The 25,849-nt window shown below is 41.0% G+C and overlaps 2 protein-coding genes across 8 annotated transcripts in view; one reads left to right on the forward strand and one right to left on the reverse strand.

The window, feature by feature from the left end:
- Positions 1-816: 816 nt before the first annotated feature.
- odr4 (odr-4 GPCR localization factor homolog) lies at positions 817-20,487 on the reverse strand. Of its 5 annotated transcripts, none has more exons than XM_040144234.1 (14): positions 20,333-20,487; positions 19,843-19,955; positions 19,417-19,533; positions 18,924-19,016; positions 15,956-16,062; positions 15,836-15,872; positions 15,251-15,394; positions 15,044-15,139; positions 13,277-13,324; positions 12,721-12,840; positions 12,520-12,631; positions 11,110-11,313; positions 2,484-2,537; positions 817-930 (listed from the first exon to the last, which is right to left on the reverse strand). In XM_040144234.1, the coding sequence occupies exons 2-14, from the start codon at positions 19,939-19,941 to the stop codon at positions 860-862; spliced, it is 1,302 nt and encodes a 433-aa protein (XP_040000168.1). In that variant the 5' UTR covers positions 19,942-19,955; positions 20,333-20,487; the 3' UTR covers positions 817-859. The 5 variants fall into 5 exon arrangements, with proteins under 5 accessions (XP_040000168.1, XP_040000167.1, XP_040000169.1 ...); XM_040144233.1 differs by having other exon boundaries at positions 19,843-19,946; positions 20,250-20,487; XM_040144235.1 differs by having other exon boundaries at positions 20,250-20,487.
- A 457-nt stretch (positions 20,488-20,944) lies between these two features.
- Positions 20,945-25,849, forward strand: part of tpra (translocated promoter region a, nuclear basket protein) — a 41,272-nt gene continuing 36,367 nt past the window's right edge. For 2 of the 3 annotated variants that reach the window (XM_040143113.1, XM_040143112.1), the window contains exons 1-7: positions 21,066-21,216; positions 22,001-22,105; positions 22,348-22,412; positions 22,767-22,857; positions 23,036-23,139; positions 23,276-23,440; positions 25,408-25,500. In XM_040143113.1, the coding sequence (XP_039999047.1) occupies positions 21,066-21,216; positions 22,001-22,105; positions 22,348-22,412; positions 22,767-22,857; positions 23,036-23,139; positions 23,276-23,440; positions 25,408-25,500 (774 nt within the window). Of the gene's footprint in view, positions 21,217-22,000; positions 22,106-22,347; positions 22,413-22,766; positions 22,858-23,035; positions 23,140-23,275; positions 23,441-25,407; positions 25,501-25,849 lie in introns of all 3 variants that reach the window. The other variant, XM_040143111.1, reaches the window with a different exon arrangement.

The following is a 25,849-nucleotide window of genomic DNA, read 5'->3' on the forward strand; positions in this document are numbered from 1 at the left end:
GAAAGAACGTAGTGGCTATTTTGATGGCTTGTACGTGTGTAGGATGTGAGTAACTATGACCATACAAGCACGAGAAAAATATTTCATACTGTGAATGTATTTTACGTTATGGGAGCAATCCCCCTTCCAACCAAAATTAAAAACAGAAAAACTGATTAATGCTGTCTCCATCACTCCCCATAAAAAGTATTAGTGTAAGTGTAGCCAATATAATAAATTCACATTAGGCATTAATGTTCACTGAAAGTTGCTACAAATATGGTTGCTGCTGATGTCTATCCCACCGGAAAGCATTCAAACGGCTTGACAACAAAGATTTGTTTGGAACTGTTGAGAGCTACAGGAACCACATGACCATTAGTCACCTGTCAAAGATCCCAGGATTATCCACAATGCGCATGCACAAACGTCCAAAAAAATGCTAATCCCCCCTCTGCTTGACAAGCCCCAGCCTCTGTCAAGGGGACACGGCCACGCCCACGAAAATGACAGAAATTTGAGGCCTTGTTCAGTATGCCAGCCCAAATAAGTTTTTCGCATATCCATATTGTATTCTGATCGATTTTAAAAAGTCTGGACAGGTTTTTAGAAAGTCTGGACAGTGAAAACCACATGACATGTGATTTTTGTAAATCAGATCCAAACCACATTTGAAAGCGGTTTGAAATGCGATTCCAATCGGATTTCAAGGACAACTCGACAGCACGATTGTTTGGACGGCAGGTTGATGGACCTCCATCACCCATGCTTCCCCGTTGGAAAAGCTGCATCATCAGCATAATTATACCAGCATTACATAATTACACCTTGCAGATATGTTCAAAACAAAAAACTTTATTTTGGTGAGTGTTTGTAGTTGTCAAACATCATTGAGATAGAGCATTGAGGCAGCAGCGCCAAGTAGGGCTACAGCAGTAGCTATGGCGACACCTAGACAACACAGAAGAGAAGAATCAGGACAGTGATTACGCACGCACGCACACACACGCACACACACACGCACACACACGCACGCACACACACACACACACCCGCCACACACACGCCATACACACACACACACACGCCACGCACACACACACACACACACACACACACACACACACACACACACACACACACACGCACACATGCAACGCACACACACACACACAAACAGACACACACACACACACACACACACACACACACACACACACACACCAACACACCCACACACACACACACACACACACGCCACACACACACACAAACACACAATAGCTTTATGATTGTAATTTAAAGTGTGCGATTTATAACCAGGGGCAGGGCCAGAGGGGTAATGGAGTCAGAACGTGACAGGTAGTTGGCTTGTTGGTATCATTCCTGCTTTTAACCACATCAAACATTATTTTTGATCCCCTTTTAAGCACATCTACTGGCTGTGGAGTATTTAATTAAATTTAAGAGTTATTTCATTATTGCTGCACATATGCTGCAAGTATTTAATTTACTCTTGTTGGAAAAATCTACAGGCTGAAAGCAGACTCACATTGTTCCAAAATCAGCTGTGGCTCTGACACATCTATTGTCAGTACAGAGTCTAAGACTCATTTTGATCCGATACAAACTGCTTTCCTTCCTCATTTGAATGAACTTCTGACCTGTCTGTGCCTCCTCTCCCCCCTGTGCTCTGCTCGCTCTGCGGTGAACACCAAAATACATCACGGTCAGGAAAACGGTCCGAGTGTTGCTTTCGCTGGTCGTTTCAGCAACATGAAAATAGGGCCCTGAGTGTCTTGCTCCTATGTAGAAGGAGCAGGGGGGCCCATTCTCTCATAACCTGTCCATGGATGTCGGCTAAATGGAGTTACAAATTGCAGATATTTTTTCATATTATATCAAAATAGCATATTTATAGTCGTAAATATATCTCTTACTAATGCACAAGTTATATTTCCCAAGAGCCAGGTCTTTAAATGTGAATGTTGACACATTTTTACTAATTTTACCGATGTGGCCTCCTTCTTAAAATTGTGCCCCAGTTCTAAACCTGCCCCTGTTTGTAAAACATTAAAAAATGATAAGTTTGACTGGTATATTACAGTGGATGGATTTGTTCAGTTCCTTTTACCAGATTGGGCCCTAATACTTACATGAAGCAAATGTATGCCAGTCAGAACCACTTATAACTGCTCTTAAGGTGCTCTTATTAAGTAGACAACTCAAACATTCATAATAGTTTTTTTCCCCTTCATCAATTAGCCTGAAACATATTTCTCCAACTCCACAGTTTACCTGTATACTTTGAACAGTTAATCAAATTACTTACTACAAGTTAACTATGTCTTAACTGTGAGTGACCAATTTAAGACGGTGGCAGCAGTTTGTTTTTCTTTGCTGTCATTGTGATATCATGAGAATGTTTTTAAATCCTAAGCCTGGGTGCTAATGACAATTGCAGCAGGAAACAGGTAAAGTGTTCAAGGTGCAAAGTCTTTTACCAGTGTAGTTCTTCCTCTTGGGTTCCAGCACTTCAACAGATTCCACACCGGGCTCTGGAAACACATAACACACAATGTCATAAACTACAATAAATAAACTACAATAATAGGCACAACCAACCTTTACCTTCATACAGCTCGTCAGTAAACACATTTCTTCCCGGGCACATTTTAGGGGTTATAAGAAGTCTGTCTAGTGGTGACATATGCTGCTGCAGAAGAGTAGTGTCTGAGTTTTTGTGGTCATGAACATTTGGACGAATGCACAGTGAGGGGAAAGCTCAGTAATGAGAGAGCACACACAGCTTTTCGTTACTGTCAGCTTGAATTTAACAAATAACATACGCCTCAGCTGTGGAAATGACTTATTTAGAGTTGTTTATTTCAGTTTCAGTTGTAGTAGGACTTTGGATTGATTTTCCTGTTTGAAGACTCTGAAAATAGACATGCTCACACTGAAAAACCCTGTTGGAGATGAAGAGTAGACATGGCCAAAAACAAAAGATTTCTCCAACATAAGACTTTCTGTACTGTGCTGATCTGGGCTTATAAGAATAAGAGGCTCAAAGTTTTAATGCAGTGTTTCCCCATCCAGTCTGAGTAAATGTAAATGTGTTTGAGAACGCGACACTGGAGAGCAGAAAAGTTCGCCTTTTCAGTTTCTGATAGGGCAAACAGTGATTTACAGTAATTTAAACCCCCCCCCCCAATGTCAAAAATATGTTCTCTTATTGTTAGAGCTTCACTGTGCAGAATGATGTATACATAGAGTTTGATGCTAGAAGGCTCTTTTCACATTCATCTGATGATGGACGAAAGCTTTTCCTGTGCTCACCTTTATGATGAATATGTACCAGCAGGACTTTGACATTACAACTATTTTGGAGGCTAACCGGGGCATGCAGCTTAAACATATGTGATGTGGAAGCTTGAAATCTCCATTGCACATACAACGAGAATGGACTTTTCAGTGAAATAGTGAAACACTTTGTGTCCAGCATCATTTGAAATGAACAATTTTTGCATATTCAGAGATATGGGATTTTTCAAGAAGGTGTGGATGTAATTTTAAGCAAACAGAAACAAACGTGAAAACAGACAGTAGGTAATATTACTGTGGTTTATAGATTAAAAAAGTGTGACAAAAAATGCTCAGGAGTTAAGTTTTTTTTTTTTTTTTTTTAAATCTGACTCATAAGCTGTTAATAGCTAGTGCTTTCACCAATCTCATTATAAATTTCACCTTGACTTCCCCAGAGTGAATCTCGTGGTGAAAGCCTGCTACTTGTGTCCAAATGGTGTTAATGCAAGTAGATATAAGGTTTGTGCCTTACACTGTGGTAATGCCTTAATGCCAAAAGCCTGACTATCATTCCAATAAGCATTTAAACACGGCTGAGAAACTCGGATCGGGTTGGAGACTGTAACTGAGCACTCTCTGTCCGTTCTCCTTGCAAGTATATAACCTCACCACTCTGTGTCCTGCCTCATTATTGTGTTCATATCTGTTTTAGTTTGTTTGAACCTGACATTTACTTGGCCCTTCGAGCCGGATCCCAACACACCCGAGGACTCCTGCGGGCGGAGCGGAACACCAGTTAAGACCGTGGCCACGGCAGGCCGTGCTTAGAAGCTCGGCCTAAAAAGACCCTTTCCGGGACTGGGCTTCAGCTCGCCAGTTGGAGTCTAAGGGTTGACGGGAATCCAAGAGGAGGACTACGGTTTGGTTAGTGTTATTTTCATTAAAAAGGAATGAAAGGAAAACACTGTGGTAGACTGTTAGAGAACACGTGAAGGCGTGTCTCAGAGAAAAACGGTAGAGAGTACACTGGTAGTACGGCTTTAGGCGTTAAACAAAACCCTGTGGATCCTAGGCACTGACAGGTAAAAGAGGGACGGCGGAGCTCGATAAATTCCGTAAACGTGTGGCGGAGCTCGTTAAATTCCGTAATAAAACAGTGACCACAGTTGTTTTTCAAAAGAAGGGGAATGAATGGATAGAGTATACCACTAGGTATTCTCTATCATGAAATAAAATTGAGAGTAAAATAACAAACTGTTGTGGAAGCACTAGGCAAGAATCCTTGTGTAGAAACCTTCCATCAGGACGAGGGAGACAAAATATTCTACCAAGGCCACGGGAGAGGTAGGCCAAGAGGCAGAGGAGGTTTTAGAGGAGGCTTTAGAGGTCGAGGCCGAGGCCGCAGTACAGATAAGCGCTCTGGAATAGAATGCTGGAACTGTGGCAAAGAAGGCCACATGGCACGTGAATGCCCAGGCCAAAGTAAGCAATCAGCATGACTAGATGATCCAGGAAATGAGTCACCCTCAGAATTTGAGAAAGACAGTGATGAGGAGGTGGAGCTAAATTTGCAAGAGATTTTATCCCTTAATGATGCAAAACCAGAAATAACATTATTGATAAATGGTAAACCTGTTACATTCCTACGTGATTCTGGAGCATGCAGAACAACCTGTACAGAGCCATTTCCAAATTACTCACCTAGTGATCAAAAGGTGTCAGTAAGATGTGCTAATGGACGTTTGTCCTACGCACCACAATCAGAACCTGCTTGGGTTAGAGATCCAAAAGGGCGATCGTGTCAATTGTCAATACTAACGCTCCCAGAATGTCCAGTAAATTTCCTAGGCCGAGATGGCCTACTGCAGCTGGAACTTGCATTGGTTCCGACAAAAGAGGGACACATGGCCGTTGTACGAAAAGAAGAATTGGCTCAAGGGAACATTTTTGTTCTCAGAGGGACAGGTCAGCCTTATTACTATTACTCACTCGACATCCCTAACAAACCACCTCAGAAAACAGGGACAGCTCTGATGGCAGAAGGGAAAAATGCAATCAGAAAAGTTGAAAATGCAATGACTGATGATTCACTACATATCACGATGTGGTACCGAAACGCACCTGGACCAGACCCAGAGTACGAGAAAAAGCTGGCTGCAGTTACCCCTGCTACAGTCACAGTCAGCTACCTGTACTCAGATGCAGAGAATACAGCAGTTGCAGGCGTCACACTAACAGACAGAGTAGGGAAACTGCTCAGAATGTGGATGCCACCACACATCTCTCTGTACAAAGACAAAACCAAAACCTGGAAAGATTTGGGAAAAATAGTGCAGCAGGGTGAGCAAGCAACAGATTGGACTGCAACATCAGTAAACACCTGGTACAGTGGTTCAGCTGGTCTGACCAGGAAAGCCCTATTCTGGACCATTCAAGTCCAAGAAGGAGTGCATCTACACTCCAATGCAAAAGACTCAAAATGAGACTTAATGCTGACACAGGAAGAAGAAAGCCTGTTGGAAGCAGTTCCTGAAGAGCTGTGGTCAAAAGGGTCCACTGATGTTGGCTTAATAAAAGGAGCACTGCCAGTACAAATCAGACCAAAGACAGAGTACAGACCGTGTGTAAAACAGTATCCTTTAAAACCAGATGCAAGTGAAGGCATAAAACCAGTGATAACTGATTTAATTGCTGCAGGAGTGATAATTAAGTGTGATGATTCCCCATGTAACACTCCTATATTCCCAGTCAAAAAGCAAGCACCATCTGTAGGATGGTGCATGGTGCAAGATTTACAAGCAGTAAACAATGCAGTAATCCAAAGAGCTCCCTGTGTCCCAGATCCTTACACCCTCCTGAACACATTAAGACCAGATGCAAAGTTTTTTACTGTGGTAAGATATCAGCAATGCCTTCTTCTCCATACCTATCGCAAAAGAGAGTCAATTTTGGTTTGCATTTACGTTTGGTGGACAGAGATACACATACACCAGACTACCACAAGGGTACTGTGAAAGTCCCACAATTTACTCTCAAGTAATGAGCGCTAGTATGGCTAAATTCACGCCTCCAGGGAAGAGCCAAATCCTCATCTATGTGGATGATGTGTTGTTAGCCTCCCCTGATGAAGAAACATGCAAAACAGACACATTGGCACTGCTGAAGCATCTGGCACAGGAGGGACACAAAGTGAGCAAAAATAAATCACAGATGTGCAAACGAGAAGTTAAGTACTTAGGACACAATTTGAATGAAGGAGGGCGAACTACAGTAGAAGACAGAAAGACTGCAATCTTGCAAGCACCTAAACCTCAAACTAAAAAGCAAATGATGTCCTTCCTAGGCTTAACTAATTATTGTAGAAACTGGGTACCAAATTATGCTGAAATAACATCACCATTGAGCAAAATGATGTATGAGGAAGATCTCAAAATGACGTCTCAGTTGAAGTGGACTGCAGATGGTAGACTGCAAAGGATTAAGACCAATAGCATATTTCGTGTGGCCTGTGCACTCCCACACTAGTTATTGCAGCCTCACATCTAACAATAGAGCGCTGTACAACGCTGAACCCAGCAACACTGATACCACTCCCTGAGGATGGTGAAAAACACGATTGTCAGGCGCTTGCAGAGTATTCAGCAAAAAGCAGAAGTGATTTGAAAGACCAACCACTGAAAACAGGAGAAGTGGTGTTTGCAGATGGTTCATCCAAAAAAGACAGCTTCGGCAAAACAAGAACAGGGTATGCGCTCGTGACCTCCAAAACAGTCCTGAAAACAGGAACTCTACCCTCTCACTTCTCTGCACAAGCAGCGGAATTAATTCCTCTAACGGAAGCATGCAAACTTATGAGAGGTCGAGAGATCACTATCTATACAGACAGCCAGTACGCCTATGCAACTGTGCACACGTTTGCACAATACTGGAAAAACAGGGGTATGGTTACCTCAACAGGTAAACCAGTCACACATGCAGAGTTATTGAAAGAACTACTAAAAGCAGTACAACTACCCAAAACACTGGCAATCTGCAAATGTGCAGCACATACCGCAGGGAAAGATGCTGTCTCGCTAGGAAATGCACTAGCAGATAAAAAAGCTAAAGAAGCCACAGAAAGCGACAACTATGTTGTAACAGATGAATCAACTCCATCAACTGACACACTGCGAGAAATGCAACAACAAAGTCCAGAAAATGAAAAACGAGTGTGGATAAAAAACGGAGCACAAAAACACGATGACATCTATGTGTGACCAAACAATAAACCTATCCTACCAAAAAACCTCTACAAATGGGCAGCATTTTGAGCCATGGTGTAACACATGTCTCAACAGGAGGGATGGTAGGACAGATACACCAAATATATACAACCTATGGATTCATTTCCTATTCAAAGAATTTTTGTAGAGCATGTTTAACCTGTGCTAAATACAACCCACAAGGGAATCTGCGTCCACGCCGAGGACAGTTCCCTGCACATAATACCCGTTTCAAGTAATACATATGGATTTCATTGAACTACATCAAAGTGAGGGAAAGAAATTTTGTCTGGTCATAATAGATGCATTCTCAAAATGGATTGAATTATTTCCAACTAAACATCCTGATGCATTAACAGTAGCAAAGGCATTATGCAAAAACATTATTCCAAGATATGGAATACCTGAGAGAATTTATAGCGATAATGGAGCTCATTTTGTAAATCAGTTGATACGAAAAATAGGCACTATGTTCCACATTGACCTAAAGAACCATTGTGCTTATCATCCTCAAAGTGCAGGCTTAGTGGAGAGAGCAAATGGCACTATTAAGAATAGATTAAAGAAATGTATGGAAGAAACAGGCAGACCATGGACTCAATGCCTAGACCTAGTGCAATTGTACATAAACATAACAAGTTCCGGAGGATTAACTCCATACGAAACGATGTTTGGACGACCATACAGACTGCCACAATTTAAAAATGAATGGGAGACGGACACTGAAATGAATTTGGCTGATTACATGCGCAAAATGCTGGAAAAACAAAAAGAGAAAGTAACTTATGACGATTCCCCTGTCTCTTTGCAGGTACCACAATTAGTGAAGCCAGGCGATTGGGTGCTAATCAGAAGCATTAAAAGGAAGCACTGGCACTCGCCCAAGTGGGAAGGCCCATACCAAGTGTTATTGACAACTCCAACAGCATTAAAGATAGCGGAGAGATCCACCTGGGTCCACTTAACACACTGCAAACGTGTCATTGTGGCCGAGGACACTGAACAGAAATAGCGAGCGAAAACTGACAATAGAGTGGACTTGACTGTCTAGAGGTAAGGTAGACTCGAAACTCAGAGAAATTACAAGCCGCTAAAATCTATAGCAGTTACAGTCCCCACAATGACTCGACCGCGTGTGTTGTCAGACCTCGTAAAGTGCTGGCTATTTCTGCTATCATTTATAGTAGTGTTTCTCCTGGTATGGTATTTGTGGGACCCTCCGTTGAAGTGCGCAAATAGTACTGAAACAGTCAAAATCCAAACAGAAGCACCTCAACTTATGCGAACGTGGAGAAGGGTAGGGACAGTTGCCCATGTTAAAACTCTGACGGGAGCATTCTCAAATCCCTGCAATACCTCGACCACTATAGGTGGAACAACGCCAGATCCCTACCTCTGCTATAATTGCAAGGATGGCACAGCGGATTGGTGCTTCTATGATTTGCCCATGACTAGAGGCTATACCACAGAACAGTGGGCGGGATACAACGCTTATATTGATGTAAATGGTTACAAAACTAGTGGAAATGACTGGAGTAATATTATTTTACCTACAGATTCATCCTGGGCTGAGGGAACGTTTGGCACCACAGAAAAAGCTAAGGAATGGGTACGTAGACTAAGTTATAACTGGACTCGAAATCAATTATGTTTTGTCATAAACGGCACAGCCGAACCACTGACAGAGCCAACAGCAACAGGACCGTATGGCTCACCAACATGTCACAGGTTTGGGTTTTGCATATACAAGAGTGGCACCGACCCCTGTACATGGGTTAGTCTCTGTCCAAATGGCACAGCCACTCAGCCCTGTCACCACAAGGACGATGAGGAAACTGGGAAGCCAGACGAATTTACTCCAGGGCCAAAATCTACCTCTGAATCCCCTTATGTTGTTAAAACAAGGAAGAAAACAAAGGTCCATATAGTGTCGTATACAGGGATTACTGAGTCAGCAAACAACTGGATGATACTGGCCAGACAGGCAGCAAATGTTTCAGCTAGAGGTTCATGCGTCGTATGTATGGGTCCCAGACCAGTACTACAAGTTGTTCCAGCACCAATGACTCAATCCTGTGTAATAGACGTAATGTGGAATAAATCTGTAAGACCAGACTGTCAGACATGGGACAATGTCTATCCACTTACCTCGCAAGAAGCAGCACCACCGATTTTCTCAAGCAAAGTAGCTGCAGGAAATTTTACCTGTCTTAATGTCACTAGGGGAAAAAGAACAAAGGATGTAGGTTCTGTGTCTACATCATGGTGTCTCCACACTGTTCACCTAGCAACTGTGAACAAGCCCCTCATGGCTCTTAGTGACCTCTGGTGGTGGTGTGGAGGACAGGCGATCAGAGATTGTTTCCCCATGGACCCATCAGGTCTGTGTGCACTGGTAACGCTCTTACTACCAGTGGATGTTCGTCCCCTGATGCTGAGAGACCTACTCACCAACGTGATCGGAGAGAAACTTCTTTTCAAAACAAAAAGAGATGTTAGCCCAGACCCAACCTATATTGATGGTATAGGAGTACCAAGAGGAGTGCCTGATGAATACAGATTGGTTGATCAGGTAGCTGCAGGGTTTGAGTCTAGCGTCTGTTGGTGGTGTACTATAAACAAAAATGTTGACAGAATCAACTATGTCCATTATAATGTGCAAAAATTAGGCAATCTGACACAGAAAGGGTTTGAAGCAGTTCATCAGCAATTAACAGCCACCTCCCTAATGGCGTTCCAAAACAGAATAGCCATTGACATGATTCTAGCCGAGAAAGGAGGAGTGTGTTCTATGTTTGGGGAACGATGTTGTACGTTCATTCCTAATAACACCGCTGCAGATGGCAGTTTGTCTGTTGCAGTAGATGGATTACGGATCCTGAACAAGAAGATGAAGGAACACTCCGGCGTTGACACCTCCATGTGGGATGACTGGCTGAACATGTTTGGGAGATACAAGGCTCTAGTGTCCTCCATCTTAGTGTCACTTGCTGTTTTTTCTGCTATTCTAACCCTCTGTGGATGTTGTTGTATTCCCTGTATTAGATCTCTCACTCAGCGACTCATCTTCACTGCAATAACACCTATGAAACAAGATCTCACACAAACGTATACTCTCCTGGGTCAGGAGCCACGTGAAGAAGATGCAGATGATGACAAGGATGAAGACCATCATCTTTCTGATTTGTTCCCTGATCCTGGGGACTATGGAGCTGATGATGATGATGAGAGCTATGTCTAACTAAACTCTGAGTGTAAATGTATTTGTTCTCATGAAAAGTGATCTTACAGCTGAAAATCTACTGAAGTGGCTGTTAAAGTGATATGAGAAATGAGCAAATATGTGATAAACAGGAGGGAAATGTTAGAAAAATGTACATAAGTTATCCCATGCTTTGCTCATTATCTGTTTTAACAAATGAACCACACGCACACACACACGCACACACACACACACACACACACACACACACACACACACACACACACACACACACACACACACACACACACACACACACACACACACACACACACACACACACACACACACTTTCCCAACCTGCTGTAATATTGCTCTCTGTGATTTCAGCAGTCATCTCCTGCCTGGTATCTAAGTCTTCCTCTGCTGCATCAATGTCCAGCATCTCCTTAAGCCGGTCAGTCACCTCAGACAGACCCTCGTCACTGAACTGGTAGTCACACACACACACTGGCCCAGCTGCTTCTACGGGACAAAAGACACGACGAGGGAGGCAGAATTGCTCTGAAAGAGAGAGACAGCGAGTCAAAGGTCCAGTAAGAAAAGGGGTAGATAATTAGGAAAATGATGATGAGTTGGCTTGAGTTTAAATATTTCTTGCCTAATGTTACTGTGGTTATTAATAAAGACACTAAATTGAGACTGTAAATATTGCTGAACAACAGCTACTGTTGGCACAAGTGGCAATTAGAGGAAAACGGCTCATTAAATTTCCATTTGTTTCCCAACAGTTTCCCAAGCAACAGTCAGTTGCTTAAAAAAAAAAAAAAATCATTAGGTGTCTTGACTTAATGTGTGGTCAGACAGAAATATTCCTCCCAATTCATTTGAATAAGGAAAGGGGATCCTGCCTCGTTCACTTTAAGCTGATATGACCATGAGTTCATTGTACTTCAGTGGCCTCCCCAGTCACCAGATCTGAATCCACTAGAACACCTTTGGGATGTGGTAGAACAGGAGATTGGCAGCATGAATGAGCAGCTGACAAATCTGCAGAAATTAAGTGATGCAATCATGTCAACGTGGAGCAGAGACTCAAAGGAATGTTTTGTAACATTTTGTGGAATCCAGGCCACGAAGAACTGAGGCTTTTTTCTGAGCAAAGGGAGGCCCTACCCAGTATTAGTATGGTGTTCCTAATAAAGTGCTCACTGTGTGTATATTTGGAGTGTGTTTCCCTTAATGTATGTGCTTTCACTCCTGCATACGTTCAAATTCACCTTGCAAATTTGTGGTCATGTCTGACCAATACTCAAAGTCAGTGACATGACTCAGTAACGTCAGTTACACAGCAATATCTATCTCTCTAACGTCTGCTAACGTTACTCGCCATAAACTGTTGCTCATTCCAGTCCAGGAAAGGCTGTGGCAGCAAAACCCCATGCGTGTATTGAAGTGAGCAGCAATGAGTTTCATGACTTATTAAATCAACATTTCATTTGTAAGAGGAAGATGTTATTTCTTCATGTTATTTCTTCTTCATCTCCAGGTGAACTCAGGGCTTTATTTCCTTTTTGTAGGGGCGTCACAAGCGTAGTCAGATACAGAGGGCACATTCAGGTTCACTTAACTATATTTACTTTCCCATTTGAGATGCATGTTAAAATTCGTTTATTGCTCACCCTGTATTTAACTCTAGGCAAACTTTTAACTATAATTATCTATAACCCACATGATTGGTGGAGCAAACGCGCGTGTATGTGTGTGTACCAGTCTGTTGCTTGTCTGTGCTGCTCTTGCTCTCCTCCTCGGATGTCAGCAGCTCCTCCAGAAGCATTTGAACCCTTGTGGCCACCGTAGAAACCACATCCCTCTTCAGGAGCTGTCCACAATAAAGATTTCTTGACAAAATGTTGGATTCTTCTTTCAGTTGCATTTGACTGTGTCTGATATACAGTATTAACACATTACCTTCTCAGCGAGCTTGGCCTTTGGTTTGTTGCTGTGTAGGTAAGCTCTGCTGTGGATTGTTCCTCTGACTGACACGCTGCCTCCACACCGCTGGATAACATCTGTTAGCCTCTGGTCATCCTAACACACAGGAAGCCATGGTCCTTTTTTATGAACACCATGCACAACATTCAACTTGATTTAGTGGCTTCATTTCAGCTACAATCACTTATTTTATCAACTTTAAAGCCGCAGTGCTATTTAGTATACAATATACAATACAATTCAGTTCATTTTTAGTGTGAAATGCTTGAGTTGTAGGAAAAATATAGGTCTTTTCCACAAATATTCACATTTTCAAAAGTGGTAGAAAACAAAACTATTCTCTCTTGTGACATGTGTTTGTTATAACTTGTAATGGTTTTATAAAACACAACAGTGTGTGTGTGTTTGTGTGGGTTTTTATGTCTCTAACCGGTGTGATGACCAACAAAAAAGTTCTGTACCATGCTGATTTGGGCCTGTGAGAACTAAGAGGCTGAAAGTATTAATGCTGGATTTCCCCATCTAGTCTTACCGGTGTGATGAGCAGCTGAGTTGTGTACGTCTGTCTCACATTCCTCTTCTGCAAAGAAATATCAGAGACACTTCTTCTAGTTTTTGTATATAGTATTTACTTACATCATTAGGTGACAGCAGTCTGTGTTGTACAGTTTTTTTTAACCACTATCAGCCCAGGGAATGTAAGGGCCCATATTGATCAAGCGTCTCAGAATCACTCCTAGGAATTGTACTGAAAGTGATAATAGGACTAAAAAACACCCCTACTCTTACAATTACTTTCAGGAAGGAACAGGACACGGTCTATGCTGCTACGATGAAATTATGATTCAGTGATGTAGTTTTCTGACAGATGCAGTTTGAAATATTAAAATTGGTAAAATTCTAAAAGCAGAAAATAGCACCACTTTTATATTTGCAGGTTTGCGTGTATAACACATGTATAACTTAGGTAACTTACCATAGTCGTATATGCAAAAATATGAAACCAAAACTTATATTTACATAAGTCATTTACATAGTAGACTTAAAATTGGTAGACCATTCATGTCTTAAAAGAAAACATGTAGTTTGTATGTAAATCAGAATAGAGGGTAATTTGACTTAGCTGCGTGAAATTATCAGCCCTGTGCAACCACATTGTTTACGCTGCCGATGATACCTATGAGTGCTGAATGCTGTACATATTAGTCAGGCATCTGCAGCACAACTGTCCAATTCCCCTTTTTAACGTACCTGTCCTACATGCGGGTAGTACATTTTTATTTCTGTAATGTCCCCCTAGTCTTGGGACTTGTGATTTAACAGTATGTTGTCTATCCACTATTATAGCCCACTATCATTTGAAACAAAACATCCTGCACAAAGTCGGTGTCAAGCATCACTTGTTTTCTCTCAACTATCGTTTAATAAGCTTATTGTAATCAAGCGTTCCCAAAAAATCTCTCGACTCATAGAATATCTCCGCCTGGACACCGTCTCATGACAACTGCTAGCAGGTTAGGACTCATCTGAAGTTCTCCTAAATTTTGAGAATTTTTTGGACTAAGTTAGGACAGCTGATAAAATGCTTTTATGTCTAGTTTTAAAAGGGGGGCCAAAAATGCGTTAATTTTTGGCCATTTAGCAGTGATTTCATGCTGTTGGACACTTGATAAATACAGGCCCTGCTCTTATCAGTAGCATCTTGCTTTCTATCCAAAAGTCACAGCTGAACAACTGTGCTGCACCCCACTGTTTTAGTGCCTTGCTCAACGGTCTCTAGACAAACAGCTGAGTTGGCGTCAGAGGTGATATACTCCCTATGAGAGGATGAAATACAATCCAGGAAGGGCTGGTTTGAGTGATAGATACATGAGTTTGAAGGCTTATCAGACACAAAAACACTGCAATGGTTTACAATACTATGAGGCAGGAATGTACCACAGGTTATTATGGCGATAATCATTGCATTCTCTAACAGTCAAATTGTAAACGGTAGAATAAATGAATTCATGTAACAACTTCTTACATGAACTTTATAATTTTCTTAATGATTTTTTTTTTTGCTGGACAACCCTGGGTTTGTTTGCTGGAGCCCTGCTGTGGTATCACTGACTGTTGCAGCTCTGTTGTCAGTCCACACATAAAAAGGAAGTAAATAAGAAATTCAAATCCATCAATTACCGCCAAAGTGCCCTTGAGCAATACTCCAAAATATGGTTTTGTTAGCAGCCTTGGGTAAATACAAGCTTTATAGATTTACTTTATGCGGTTTTCTCAATGGTGGTTAGATATATACAACCTGTCCTGCTGTGAGCTCTGTGTCCTCCGGTAGCTTTTTTCCATCAATCAGACAAACTCCACTCTTAATCTGGTCTGCCCACACTTTCAGTCCCTCCTGAAACAAAGAGTGACCTGAGAACTGTTCCACTGCAGTTCCTAAAAAAGGATTTGATGTGTGAGTGAGTGTGTGTGCGTGTGTGTGTGTGTGAGTGTGTGTATGCTCTACCTTAAGACATGCATCCATGTTTTCTGTACTGGCTCTGTTGTTTGGTAGCGGTACCAACATGTCCACATTTAGACAACATGACACCATGGTCCAGGAGGAACACACACCTGACTGGTACTTCCAGTCTGCAGGCTTTGCCATGCTCTGGCACAATGATAATGACATGATTGATAACGACACAATACTGCCTGTCTAAATCCAAATATCATGTCAAATCTGAGATCATTTGATACATCTAAGTGTGAATGAATCATGCCCAGTCAACTGATCTGGCTCCAACTGAACTTAAACCAAGCTGGTGAGAAATCTTGAGGGCACTCAAAACAATCAGGATGGACCTTTGGAGTGTGTCTGGAAAGGGCTCAAGTATTTAGTTACTGAAACATCTCAACTTTCCTTTTTGCTATGGGTACATCAGTGACAAAAGTCCTCAGTTCTAAACCAATCTGACCTGAGGTTTACAAATAATAATTATAAAGAAAAAATGGGGCTTGAGAAATTTGTGAAGGTTATATCTACCGGATCAAGTGTACTGACTGTAAATGGAAGCCGCGGCTTAGTGAGAAATGAAAGATGTAAACTAACCTTGGGGTCTTTGACGTCAAAGGTTCTGCAGACGGTTCTGGTACGCTGGGTTAAGGAATGTCCACACAGTATCTGTGTGCAGCTACCTGATTCCAGTGAGAAGACTGTGCTAAAGGATACTTTCTGGTTTTGGGGTTGACGTGCAGTGTGACACAGTCTGTGATGTCATCATCTGCAGGGTTCCACAGTTGCTCCGAGGAGATCAGGTTCTCCACTGCAAAAACCAGCTGCGCAGAGACAGTACACGCACGCACGCACTAGTCATAACAATTTTATCAGCAAGGGATATGTGATGGCTTTGTGTCTGTCAGCTGATTTTTCTGTCCACTAGTGGCCAGAAATTGATCATAAAAGGACCATACCAGTGGTTTTTGTACAATTACATAACTGACAGCCATTTACCTATTCAGGCAAGTGGTGCTGCAATTTTTTTAATTATTTTTTCCCAAACTTTTAGTTGCACATTAGTATGCTTTCAAAATCTAACAGAAACTTGAAACTTACTCAGCATAATGAAGGCATCATAATGAAACACTTCAGCGCTGCTTTCTGTTAGAGTTACTCAACTTTGTAGTTTTAGTAGCTTCAAAACTGTGGAATCCTCCCTGGACATGCCATCACACGCTGAGATGACGGTTTGACGACAGAGCTTCACCATTCAGCTGCCACATAGTATTACATTCAGAGGCTTTGATGTTTGGAAACTCAACAGAGAATACAAATAATTAACAAGCATGAATGTTGTAAAAACTAGTCATAAATTTGATCCCTGTCAAATCAGACAGAATCCAGGAAAGTCGTTGCAGCACTATCTCAGATTTTGTTCAAAGTTTGTCTATGTAATGTTTGGGTCACAAAATGAAGGCTTGTAAAATATTTTTGTTCATTTCCAATTTTAAATTTTACATGTATAAATTTTATATGTAAAACAATCTTTTTTTGTGCCATTATCTGAGATCTCTACCACCAATGAACATGAAAATATTAAGAATAAAAGAAGGTGTGGTAGAATTTTTATAGGACCCAAATGGTATGTGGGGTGGCTGATAAAAACATGGAAATGTATGTGGAAATAGTTTAATGTATGGTCATTTATTGTACAAAGTGCCAATGTCTTTGCATGTTACCTTCATAGATACATACACATATTTAAAGACTTAGTTTTACCTCTAGGAAAAAGAAGAAACAGGGTTTTCCTTATTATGTCTCTTCCCTTATTATCTCTACTTATGTGTCCATAGCTCTGAAATATTGATTGGAAATTGGATTGAAATACATGTTTTCTGTAGGCTCATGTTACTATAAGTCATGAATGCAAGCTGTAGTCTTTACTACCAGGGCCTCATTATGGAAAAACTCTGATAGATGCTATATTCAATGGAGTGGTTAAATTTAACATTCCTCGTTTAAAAAAGAATAGTATACTCAATACAAAATTCAAACAATTTTATTGAAAATTATGTGCAATCTGCAATGTAAATTATGCTTGCCATAGGTAAAATATCTACAATCTGTGTCTATTTTTATATGACAGAAAATGAAAGGACATAGTGACTTTGTGCCCCATCAATCAAGTCCCATGTACACTTCCATGTTCCTACTAGCCACCCCACAAACCATTTTGGTCCTATGAAAATGACCGAAAAATGCTACCATGTCTTGCTCGTAATATTTTCAAGTACATTGGTGGTAGACCCTTCAAATACTGATACAAAATTGAAAAAAGATTGTATTTGCAGAAAAAAGTGATTGGTATCATACTGATGCAAAAATGTGGGTTTGTAGTGTCCTCAATATCAGTCTTGTTGAGGAATTTTGCACTTTTTTCCAAATTTAGCGTCTCATATAGAATAAAATGACATGCAGTACAGGCTTTTAATGATTTTGACATACAGAAAACATGTTTATCTTCCATCTTTCAAAGTTTGGTGAGGGACAATACTTGTCAAGATATGAATTCCCAATCACGGCTTTTCAGATAAGGCATTTCTGAGACAAGGCTCGAACAAAATGCTGCTGCAACAACTTTCTCTGATTTAACACGGAATGACCCAGTAAGTTGTACTGAATGACCTACAAAAATAATTTTTCTTACTGCAGAGAGGAAAAGTGGACGTTTTAAGCACACGACAGTGCGCCCTTCCTCTGCATCGAAATCAGATGTGCACTATCATTTAACGATCAGGGCTGGAAAACTCGCATACTAGTTAGTAAACAAAAAGAAAATGGCTAAGAAGTAACTGCAAATTACTGAGCTTTTCACAAGAAAATGTCAACAGAGAATATCACTATGAGGCGCTCCGATGAGAAGATGATAACACTTTCAAAGGAAACAGTTGTGGTATTCTATCAGTTTCAGCCAGACTGAGGCAAGCAGAGTGGGACAGGAAAAGGACGAGAAGAGGGGACACTGCCGATCCATCAACAAATCCATCAGAACAGCAGCTGCTGGCGGAGTTGTAACACATGCCACATTATGCAATACACAGTAGAGTCATTTGCTTCCATGCATGGAAGCGCTGTTGGAAGAGTTAGAAGGAGGCAGTGATGCAGTAAATGAGCCTACATGTGACAAGCTGTCCTGATTTCAGTGCTCTCTTGCTAGCACATAGTACTGTACAAATTGATAAGGTTGTTCATCCCTCCTAACTAGAATGTTTTGGTCAGAAACGTGGTGTGCTTCACGGAGCAGAGTCTGTCCAATCAGAACTACTTCTGTCCTGCCAAACAATCCAGCGCCAAACTACACAGAAGGAACGTAAATCTCCACCATGGAAATCAGTCCAAGGATATTAGACTGTTTTACAAGCGAAATCATAACTTATGTGAGTTATAAAAATGCAGATGTCTGTTTCGGCGGGTGAAGCAATGCATTTTAACGCGGATGTACAACTTGAAGATTTTATTTTAAGAATTTAAAGAATTTGGCAAAATATTACAAAACTAAAATATGGCTGCATGTTTTGGGAAAAGTCTGCCACTACTGAAAGTTTTAAACAAATAGAAGTTATTGGGCTTAAACATGCAAAACCACTGGTATGGTCCCTTAAGAGTGTGTACATGTACAGTGCATTTACGTGAATCTCACCTGTCGGACTGTGGTCAGCGTGTCCTTGCCATCAGCATCAGTGATAATGAAGATTCCCAATACAGACAGGCCTCCAGGCAGCATCCTGGACACCTAGAAGAAGATCAAACCGGCATCAAATACATACTGTAACACACAACGGTTCAAAAGTTTGCAAACACCAGCAAAAAACCTTTTCTGGGAACCATATTCATCTTGTCTTGTAAAATACAGATGTAGCTCAATATATCTCATTCTATAATTAAATCAATACTTGGAACTATACATGTATTTTACAACTACACCAATCCAGCGAAAGCCTCTCTGTTGTTGTTTGCTTAATTTATCATTATTCATTAACTGTATGAGCTCCCTGAAACAACGTAGCATGTCCCACTCTGTTCTAAAAACCCTCCACATTGCAGATGCTCACACAGTACACTGTAATTACACACTTAAATACTCAAGACCACATGAATGTGCATTAGGTGAGAACTTTGTCCCCTTTGCCCACCTGTCGGGCATGCTCAGTAACCCACTCCTTGTCCAGGGAGTTCCCAGTTGCTGCAGCAGACTCCTCCCTTTGGGGCGTCTGAGTTGCCATGATGACAAAATCCCTTTGGGCTGAGCTCTGAAATGTTTAGACATTACAATCAGTTACTGTCTCTTCACTCCACCTAAAGTACTCTTCCACATCCTATCATGTCATGTCATGTTACGAGATACAACACTGTAATACGTCAAACAAAACATAGAAATGACTATTTGACAGATATATCGGCGGGTTTACATTCTGATCAGTCATCTTCCGCAGATTGTGTTGTCCTGTGTTACAAGTGACGTGGCTATATCCCAGTTATTTTATGACCAAAATATAAACACTGTTTCACTGATGGTTAACTGTTAAATATAGTCTAATGCTATACAGCTGTAAGCTTACCTGTCCAATAAGCAGCCCTGTGACTGGACCTGCTTGTTGTTCACACAGTTTAGACAGATATCTCTCCACAGCATCTTCCACTATATAGCCACGACCCATACTGCCTGAGGAGAGTGTGGAGAGAGATGGAGAGGTGATAGAAAATCAGTCTCTATCAGTATGTCTGTAATCGAACAATGGTGGGAAAGATGAGATGTGGAAGAACAGAACGTGGCTAAAGAAGTGTTTAGAAAGAGTTTACAAAGGCTTCTTAGTTAGTGTCATCCACAAAAATACAGTTGCTGACTGAATTCAAAGCTACAAACAGTTACACCTCGTAAAACTGATGCTCATCGTTAACTTGTTTGGTTGAGGGCAGTCTGCCTGTCTAACTAACCGACATTAGTTTACTGCCATGTTTTAGCTACCGTTGAGTGGTCACCGTTGCGATTCAAAAGAGTTCCTACAGCTTGGACGTCCGAAAAACCGTCCAGGTACGGTGAGGAAATACCTGAAAGACGCTAGGCAGTCGCTAAAATATGAACCAGAAGGGAGGCAGCTTGCTTTTGGTTTTGACAGCTGGCAGAGGTTCGTCAGCAGAGCAGAAAAACCCAATTGACCGCCATGCTTTGTGTAGTGACGTATTTCCGTCGCACTTCTCTGTCGTAGTGGGTGATTCAAGGCCAAATAGTCAAGTTCGACTAGTTCGACCACGAAAGAAATCAACTAACGGAACATTATTAATTCCTCACAAAGATGAACCGTGTAGTAACCACTAATTTCAGACACTTCCGGCATTCCATTTCAGTACTTTAACATTTTAAAAGCAACTAACTAAATTATTGTACTAAAAATGAAATCACTGTAGCTTTTCGCAATACATATCAGTTAAACTTGCAATGTTTGCACTTCTGAACCTTCCTGTCATGCAAACAAGGTTTTTTGAAAACCAAATCATGCTTTACAACAAAAACAGCAATTTTGAGTTAAGTCTATGCGAATTCATTCATGGTATTTTAGTAACAGTAAGCTGTTTTGTTTTTTCACTTAGCTTTCTGGTGAGAGTTGATTGTCAACGAATGCTTTATTTTGAAAGTTTGGAGCGGACATCCTTCTTTTATATCACTGCGGCTTGACATTTCGTTGCTCGTTTTCAACGGGTTTGCGGACAAGATATAGTACCGATTTATTTGACCAGAGTTTGGTGTCCATTCACTGTAATTTTTTCGCGGGGATAGGTGGAGATGGCGGCCGTCCTGCTGCAGGTTCTGGAGCGGACGGAGTTGAACAAACTCCCGAAAGGTGCCCAGAACAAGCTCGAGAAGTTTGTAACGGAGCTGCAGAATGCTAACGAGGCGCTCAGGACGCAGCATGAGCGGTTCAAGGCAGACAGTGGTGGGTAGCTACCCGAATCGAAATTAGTTTGCTGATTAGCATAAGCTATGAGCTATAAGATGCGATTGAAACGTCGGTATATAATGAAGCTATCTTCTGCTAAAAATGTTTGTGTGTGTCAATGCTCACAATAGCCCGCTAATATTAGCTATGATGGCACGTTAACGGTGGGCTAACATTGGCGGATGGGAGTTATGCCAACAATTCGTAAAAAAGTACATTTTATTCAAGGAATTACTCTACGGTGTGTTGAATTAATGCCAAAATCCCCCGATATTCGTAAGAAGAAATGTAAAGGTACGTGGTATGTTTACGTATCTGCTCCAAACCGTCAAGAATATATTCAAGCGAAGTTTGGGATGACGTTTTCTCAGCACTAAGAAGCAGCTCAAATGGGTTCACATGTTCAAATGTGGTAGGAATTTCATCCATGCTACATTATAGATTTACACTACATTACCATTGGGAATTGTTAACTTTTGTTGGCTGAGAAGATACATTACAATTATGCTGGTCATTAATGTAACTACCTGTAGCTATCTGTATATGGGATCTTAATGTGTATTAAATATTTATCATATCAAATACTTATCATATTAAATCAAAATGTGTATGTTCCCTGCGCACTATGATGCCAGTTTACAAAACTGAGTAGCTATGCCACATCAATTCTGCTGCTGTTTCAAACCGTAGTCTTTCAATAGACAGTAGTAAAACTAGTGTAAAGCTACATTTCTGTCCTGTGTGCTCATGTATTCCTGTTGAATGTTCTCTGCCCCTACAGAGCAGCAGTACTTTGACATTGAGAAGAGACTGGTGGAGAGTCAGGAACAGATCCGTTCTGCCACCAAGGACTTGCAGACCCTAAAGGAGGAAAATAAAAAACTCAGTGAGTTTTCACACACACACATTGTTTACAAACATTTTCTTATCCCCTTACCATTTTGGATGAAAAGAGCACCAAATGATAGCTGAATGTCAGTGCTTTAATCTCATTTCGTTGTCGTTTGGTTTCAAATCCAATTTGATCTCAGACCATAACATTTAACAAACTTTGGTTAGGGTGGTCTCCTTTTTTTCTGGGCGTCAGTGTGAGCTCTGTGTGAGTGTCTCAATGTTTCTCCTGTGCAGATGAAGAGCTGAATACTCTGAAAGGAATCGAGGGAGAGACCTTTGAAGATAAAACACCGCAACAGGTAAACATACCCACACACCTCATGAGGATGGAATGTAAGTGGTGTAATGTTATTGTTTCGGTTGTGATGTTTATTCTTTAGGTGTTGATATAATCAGTCTGCAGTTCCTTTCATTGTCTCTAAAATGACTATTGCTTTTCTCACAAGTGCTCAGTTAGTGTATATTTGGAGTGCGTTTCCCTTAATGTATGTGCTTTCAATCCTGCATACCTTTAAATTCACCTGGCAAACGTATGGTCATGTCTGGCAATTTTATCCTTTTAAAATGATATATTTGCAACACAATAAAGTGTGCAAAAAGTGAAGGGGTCTGAATACCTTTTGAAGCCTGTCTGTCTGTCTGTCTGTCTGCAGCAAACGAAGGCCAAGTATGAGATTGAGGCAGAGAAGAGAGAGCTGGCGAGGCTGCTGGAGAAGAGAACGCAGGAGGTGGAGAACCTTACTGGTAAGATATCCGGTCCACACACCCTGACACAGAAACAGTCCAAAGTTACAAACCTGGAAACATTTGTATGTTAAATATGCATGTTATATTTCCATGAACACACGTTTTTCTCTTTAGGCATTGGTTATAGTGGTAACAGCCTTTGTTTTTTCTGTATTGCATGTGTGTATGTATGCAGAGGATGTTAACCGTCTAAACGAGAAGCTGACGGAGACGAACAAATTCAAGATGGAGCTGCAGTTAAAACTGGATGATATACAGTCATCTGAAGCTTCTGTACAGGTACACTCCAGATTTCAAGGAAACAATGACAGTTCGGTGTTAAAGCTCACACTCCTTAAGCTGCGGTTTTTCCAATGACCACTAAAACACACTTGATTGTGGAAAAAAAAACTTTAACCATCATTGTGTGTTGTAGCACCGGGAGAAGCGTATGGAGCAGGAGAAAGAGTTACTTGAGAAGAAAATCGAGTGGTTATCTGCGGAACTGAAGACCAAAACTGATGAACTGCTGAACACAAACAGAGACAAAGGCAAAGAGATACTAGAGCTGCAGGGCAGTCTGAAGAACAGCAAGGAGCAGGTAACACATAAACAACATGCACATACAGTGTAAAAATGCATGAACTGAGCAGATTGAGTAACATATAGACGAGTGACAAATAAAAGGAAAAACCTGAATAAAGGGGTGGAGAAACATAACGAATGCAGATGTTTCCACACAGGTGCACTGGATGGTGCAATGAAGCAGTTAACATCCCATCATGCTTTGTGTCATGTATAAACATGCTGATCAGGCCCAGCTGATTCTGATTTTGTATCATGATGGCAGGAGGAAAAATGTAAGTGACTTTGAAAGAGTGAGGGGATCCAGTGTCTCTGTTGCGCTGTGGGGGACATTTTATCGATTTGGTTTGGGTCCACTTGTCCCCTTAGAGGGAAGGGTCACAGCAAATCAACACAAAGTTGTTCTGAGTGATCACCTTCATTCTATAATGAAACCTGTCTATCCTGATGGGAGTGTTCTCTGCCAGGATGACAATTCCCCATCCATAGGGCACGAGGGGTCACTGAATCGTTTGAGTATGAAAATTGTGTGAATCGTATGCTGTGGCCTTCAGTCACCAGATCCTAACCCAGTTGAGCATCTATGGTAGATTTTGGACCGACCTGTTAGACAGCGCTCTCCACCCCCATCATCAAAACATCAAATGAGGGAGTATAATTTGGGAGAATGGTGTTCATCCCTCCAGTAGAGTTCCAGAGACTAGAAAATAGAGGAGAATCTATGTCTAAATGCATTGAAGATGCTCTGGTGGCTCATGGAAGCCCAAAACCTTACTAAGATATTTGTTGTATGTTGGTTTTTCCTTAAATTTTTCACCCATCTTTATGTACACAAATATACTACTGGTATCCCTGTTGGCTTACATCTCCTTTATTTCCAGTGACTGTAGAATATGATGTAGGGTTACATGCATGGACTGTCAGTAGGAGATACACAGCACATCAACTTTAACTATCACTCTGAGTACAGTAAGGGTAGAAACTCAAAGTCTGCGCACAAATTCAACTGCACCTTTTTGTTTTGAAAAGACATCAGTCTGATATGTGTAGACAGCTGTTAGCTAGAGTTAGCTACCCAGCAGGGACAGACTAAATAAAGTAGAATCCACATACTGTTCACTCAACTACCAAGGCTTCACATCTTGTAGCCAGAGATAATCTCTTCGCCAAACACAATCTGAGGGCTCAGATCAATGTGCAGAGTCTTTTTTCAGTCTGTTCCTCTCATAGATGCAGTCTCTATATTCACCATGAGATAGACAGAGTCAGCTAACCGTCGTGAGGCTGTAAACTGCGGCGGGTCCACAGAGAGTAACTATTCACATTTTACAGGACTGTCAAACTCAACATGGCTAACATAAACAGCTACCATCTACATTATTTTTAACTTAAAATAACCTTTTTGTGCATGTTGTAATAACTCGATTTCCACAAAGTGGACATTTTACACATCATGCAGCCCAAACTGAACCTCTTACAAGAAGGAACCACTGCTTGCATATAACATTTAGCACAGATGTTTATTGAGAAAAGGCCCAAATGCAAAGATGGCTCTTGGGATTTAATGAGTCAACATTGGATCATTCCAGTAAAAAACAAAATTAATCTGAAAATCCTAACCCTAACCCTTTTTTTTTTTCTCACCCCTATTTAAAATTAAATCTACAACACAAAGTGTGCAAAATGTGAAAGGGTCTGAACACTTTCTGAAATAATCAGAATTTGAAGCTGATGTTGCTCAGAGACTTTTTCTCTTCATTGATTTGTCTGTTCTCAGCTCACAAAGAGGTGTAGCTATAATTCAGGGAATTCGGATACAGTAAAATCTGCTCCTGTGTTGTTTCCCTAACTGCGGTATCTGTGGTGAAAAATGTGAAGAGGTCTCTATATTTTCTTCAGCCACAGTATGACAAATGACAAAAACTATTTAAACTTTCATTCCTATTCTTTTTGCCCTTTTGTAATAACTTTTCTCTTCAACAGGTGACCAGACTGGAAAGTCACCTCACCTCTCTAAAGGAAACCAGTGAAAGCCAGAGTAAAAGAGCTGAAGACCTCAACAACAAGCTGAAACAGGTAAAGTAACAAAGAATTTCATGGACAGACTTGTTTAGATATACGGTAGTTTAGATATATCAGACAGGATTTAGATATTTTCTTTTCTTTCGATTAGCATTCTGCATGTCTGCATCTGTAGAGGATGGTGTGAGGGTCCTCACACCAAAGACCCTAAGGTCCTCAAAGCAGGGACTGGTGAAATGTAATGCTACAGTAGTTACAGACGTTGGAAAAACTCCTCCAAGCCTCAGGGACAATGAGTTAGTGCTTTTTTTTTTTTTTTTTAAAGCACCTCAACAGATGATATAGAAATTTAGTTTTCAGTTTTTGCTTACAGCTTCGTCACATTTTTTTTTTTCCTGTGGGG

Source organism: Xiphias gladius, chromosome 14 (genome assembly GCF_016859285.1).
Source record: "Xiphias gladius isolate SHS-SW01 ecotype Sanya breed wild chromosome 14, ASM1685928v1, whole genome shotgun sequence".
In the NCBI taxonomy this organism is placed as follows: domain Eukaryota; kingdom Metazoa; phylum Chordata; class Actinopteri; order Istiophoriformes; family Xiphiidae; genus Xiphias; species Xiphias gladius.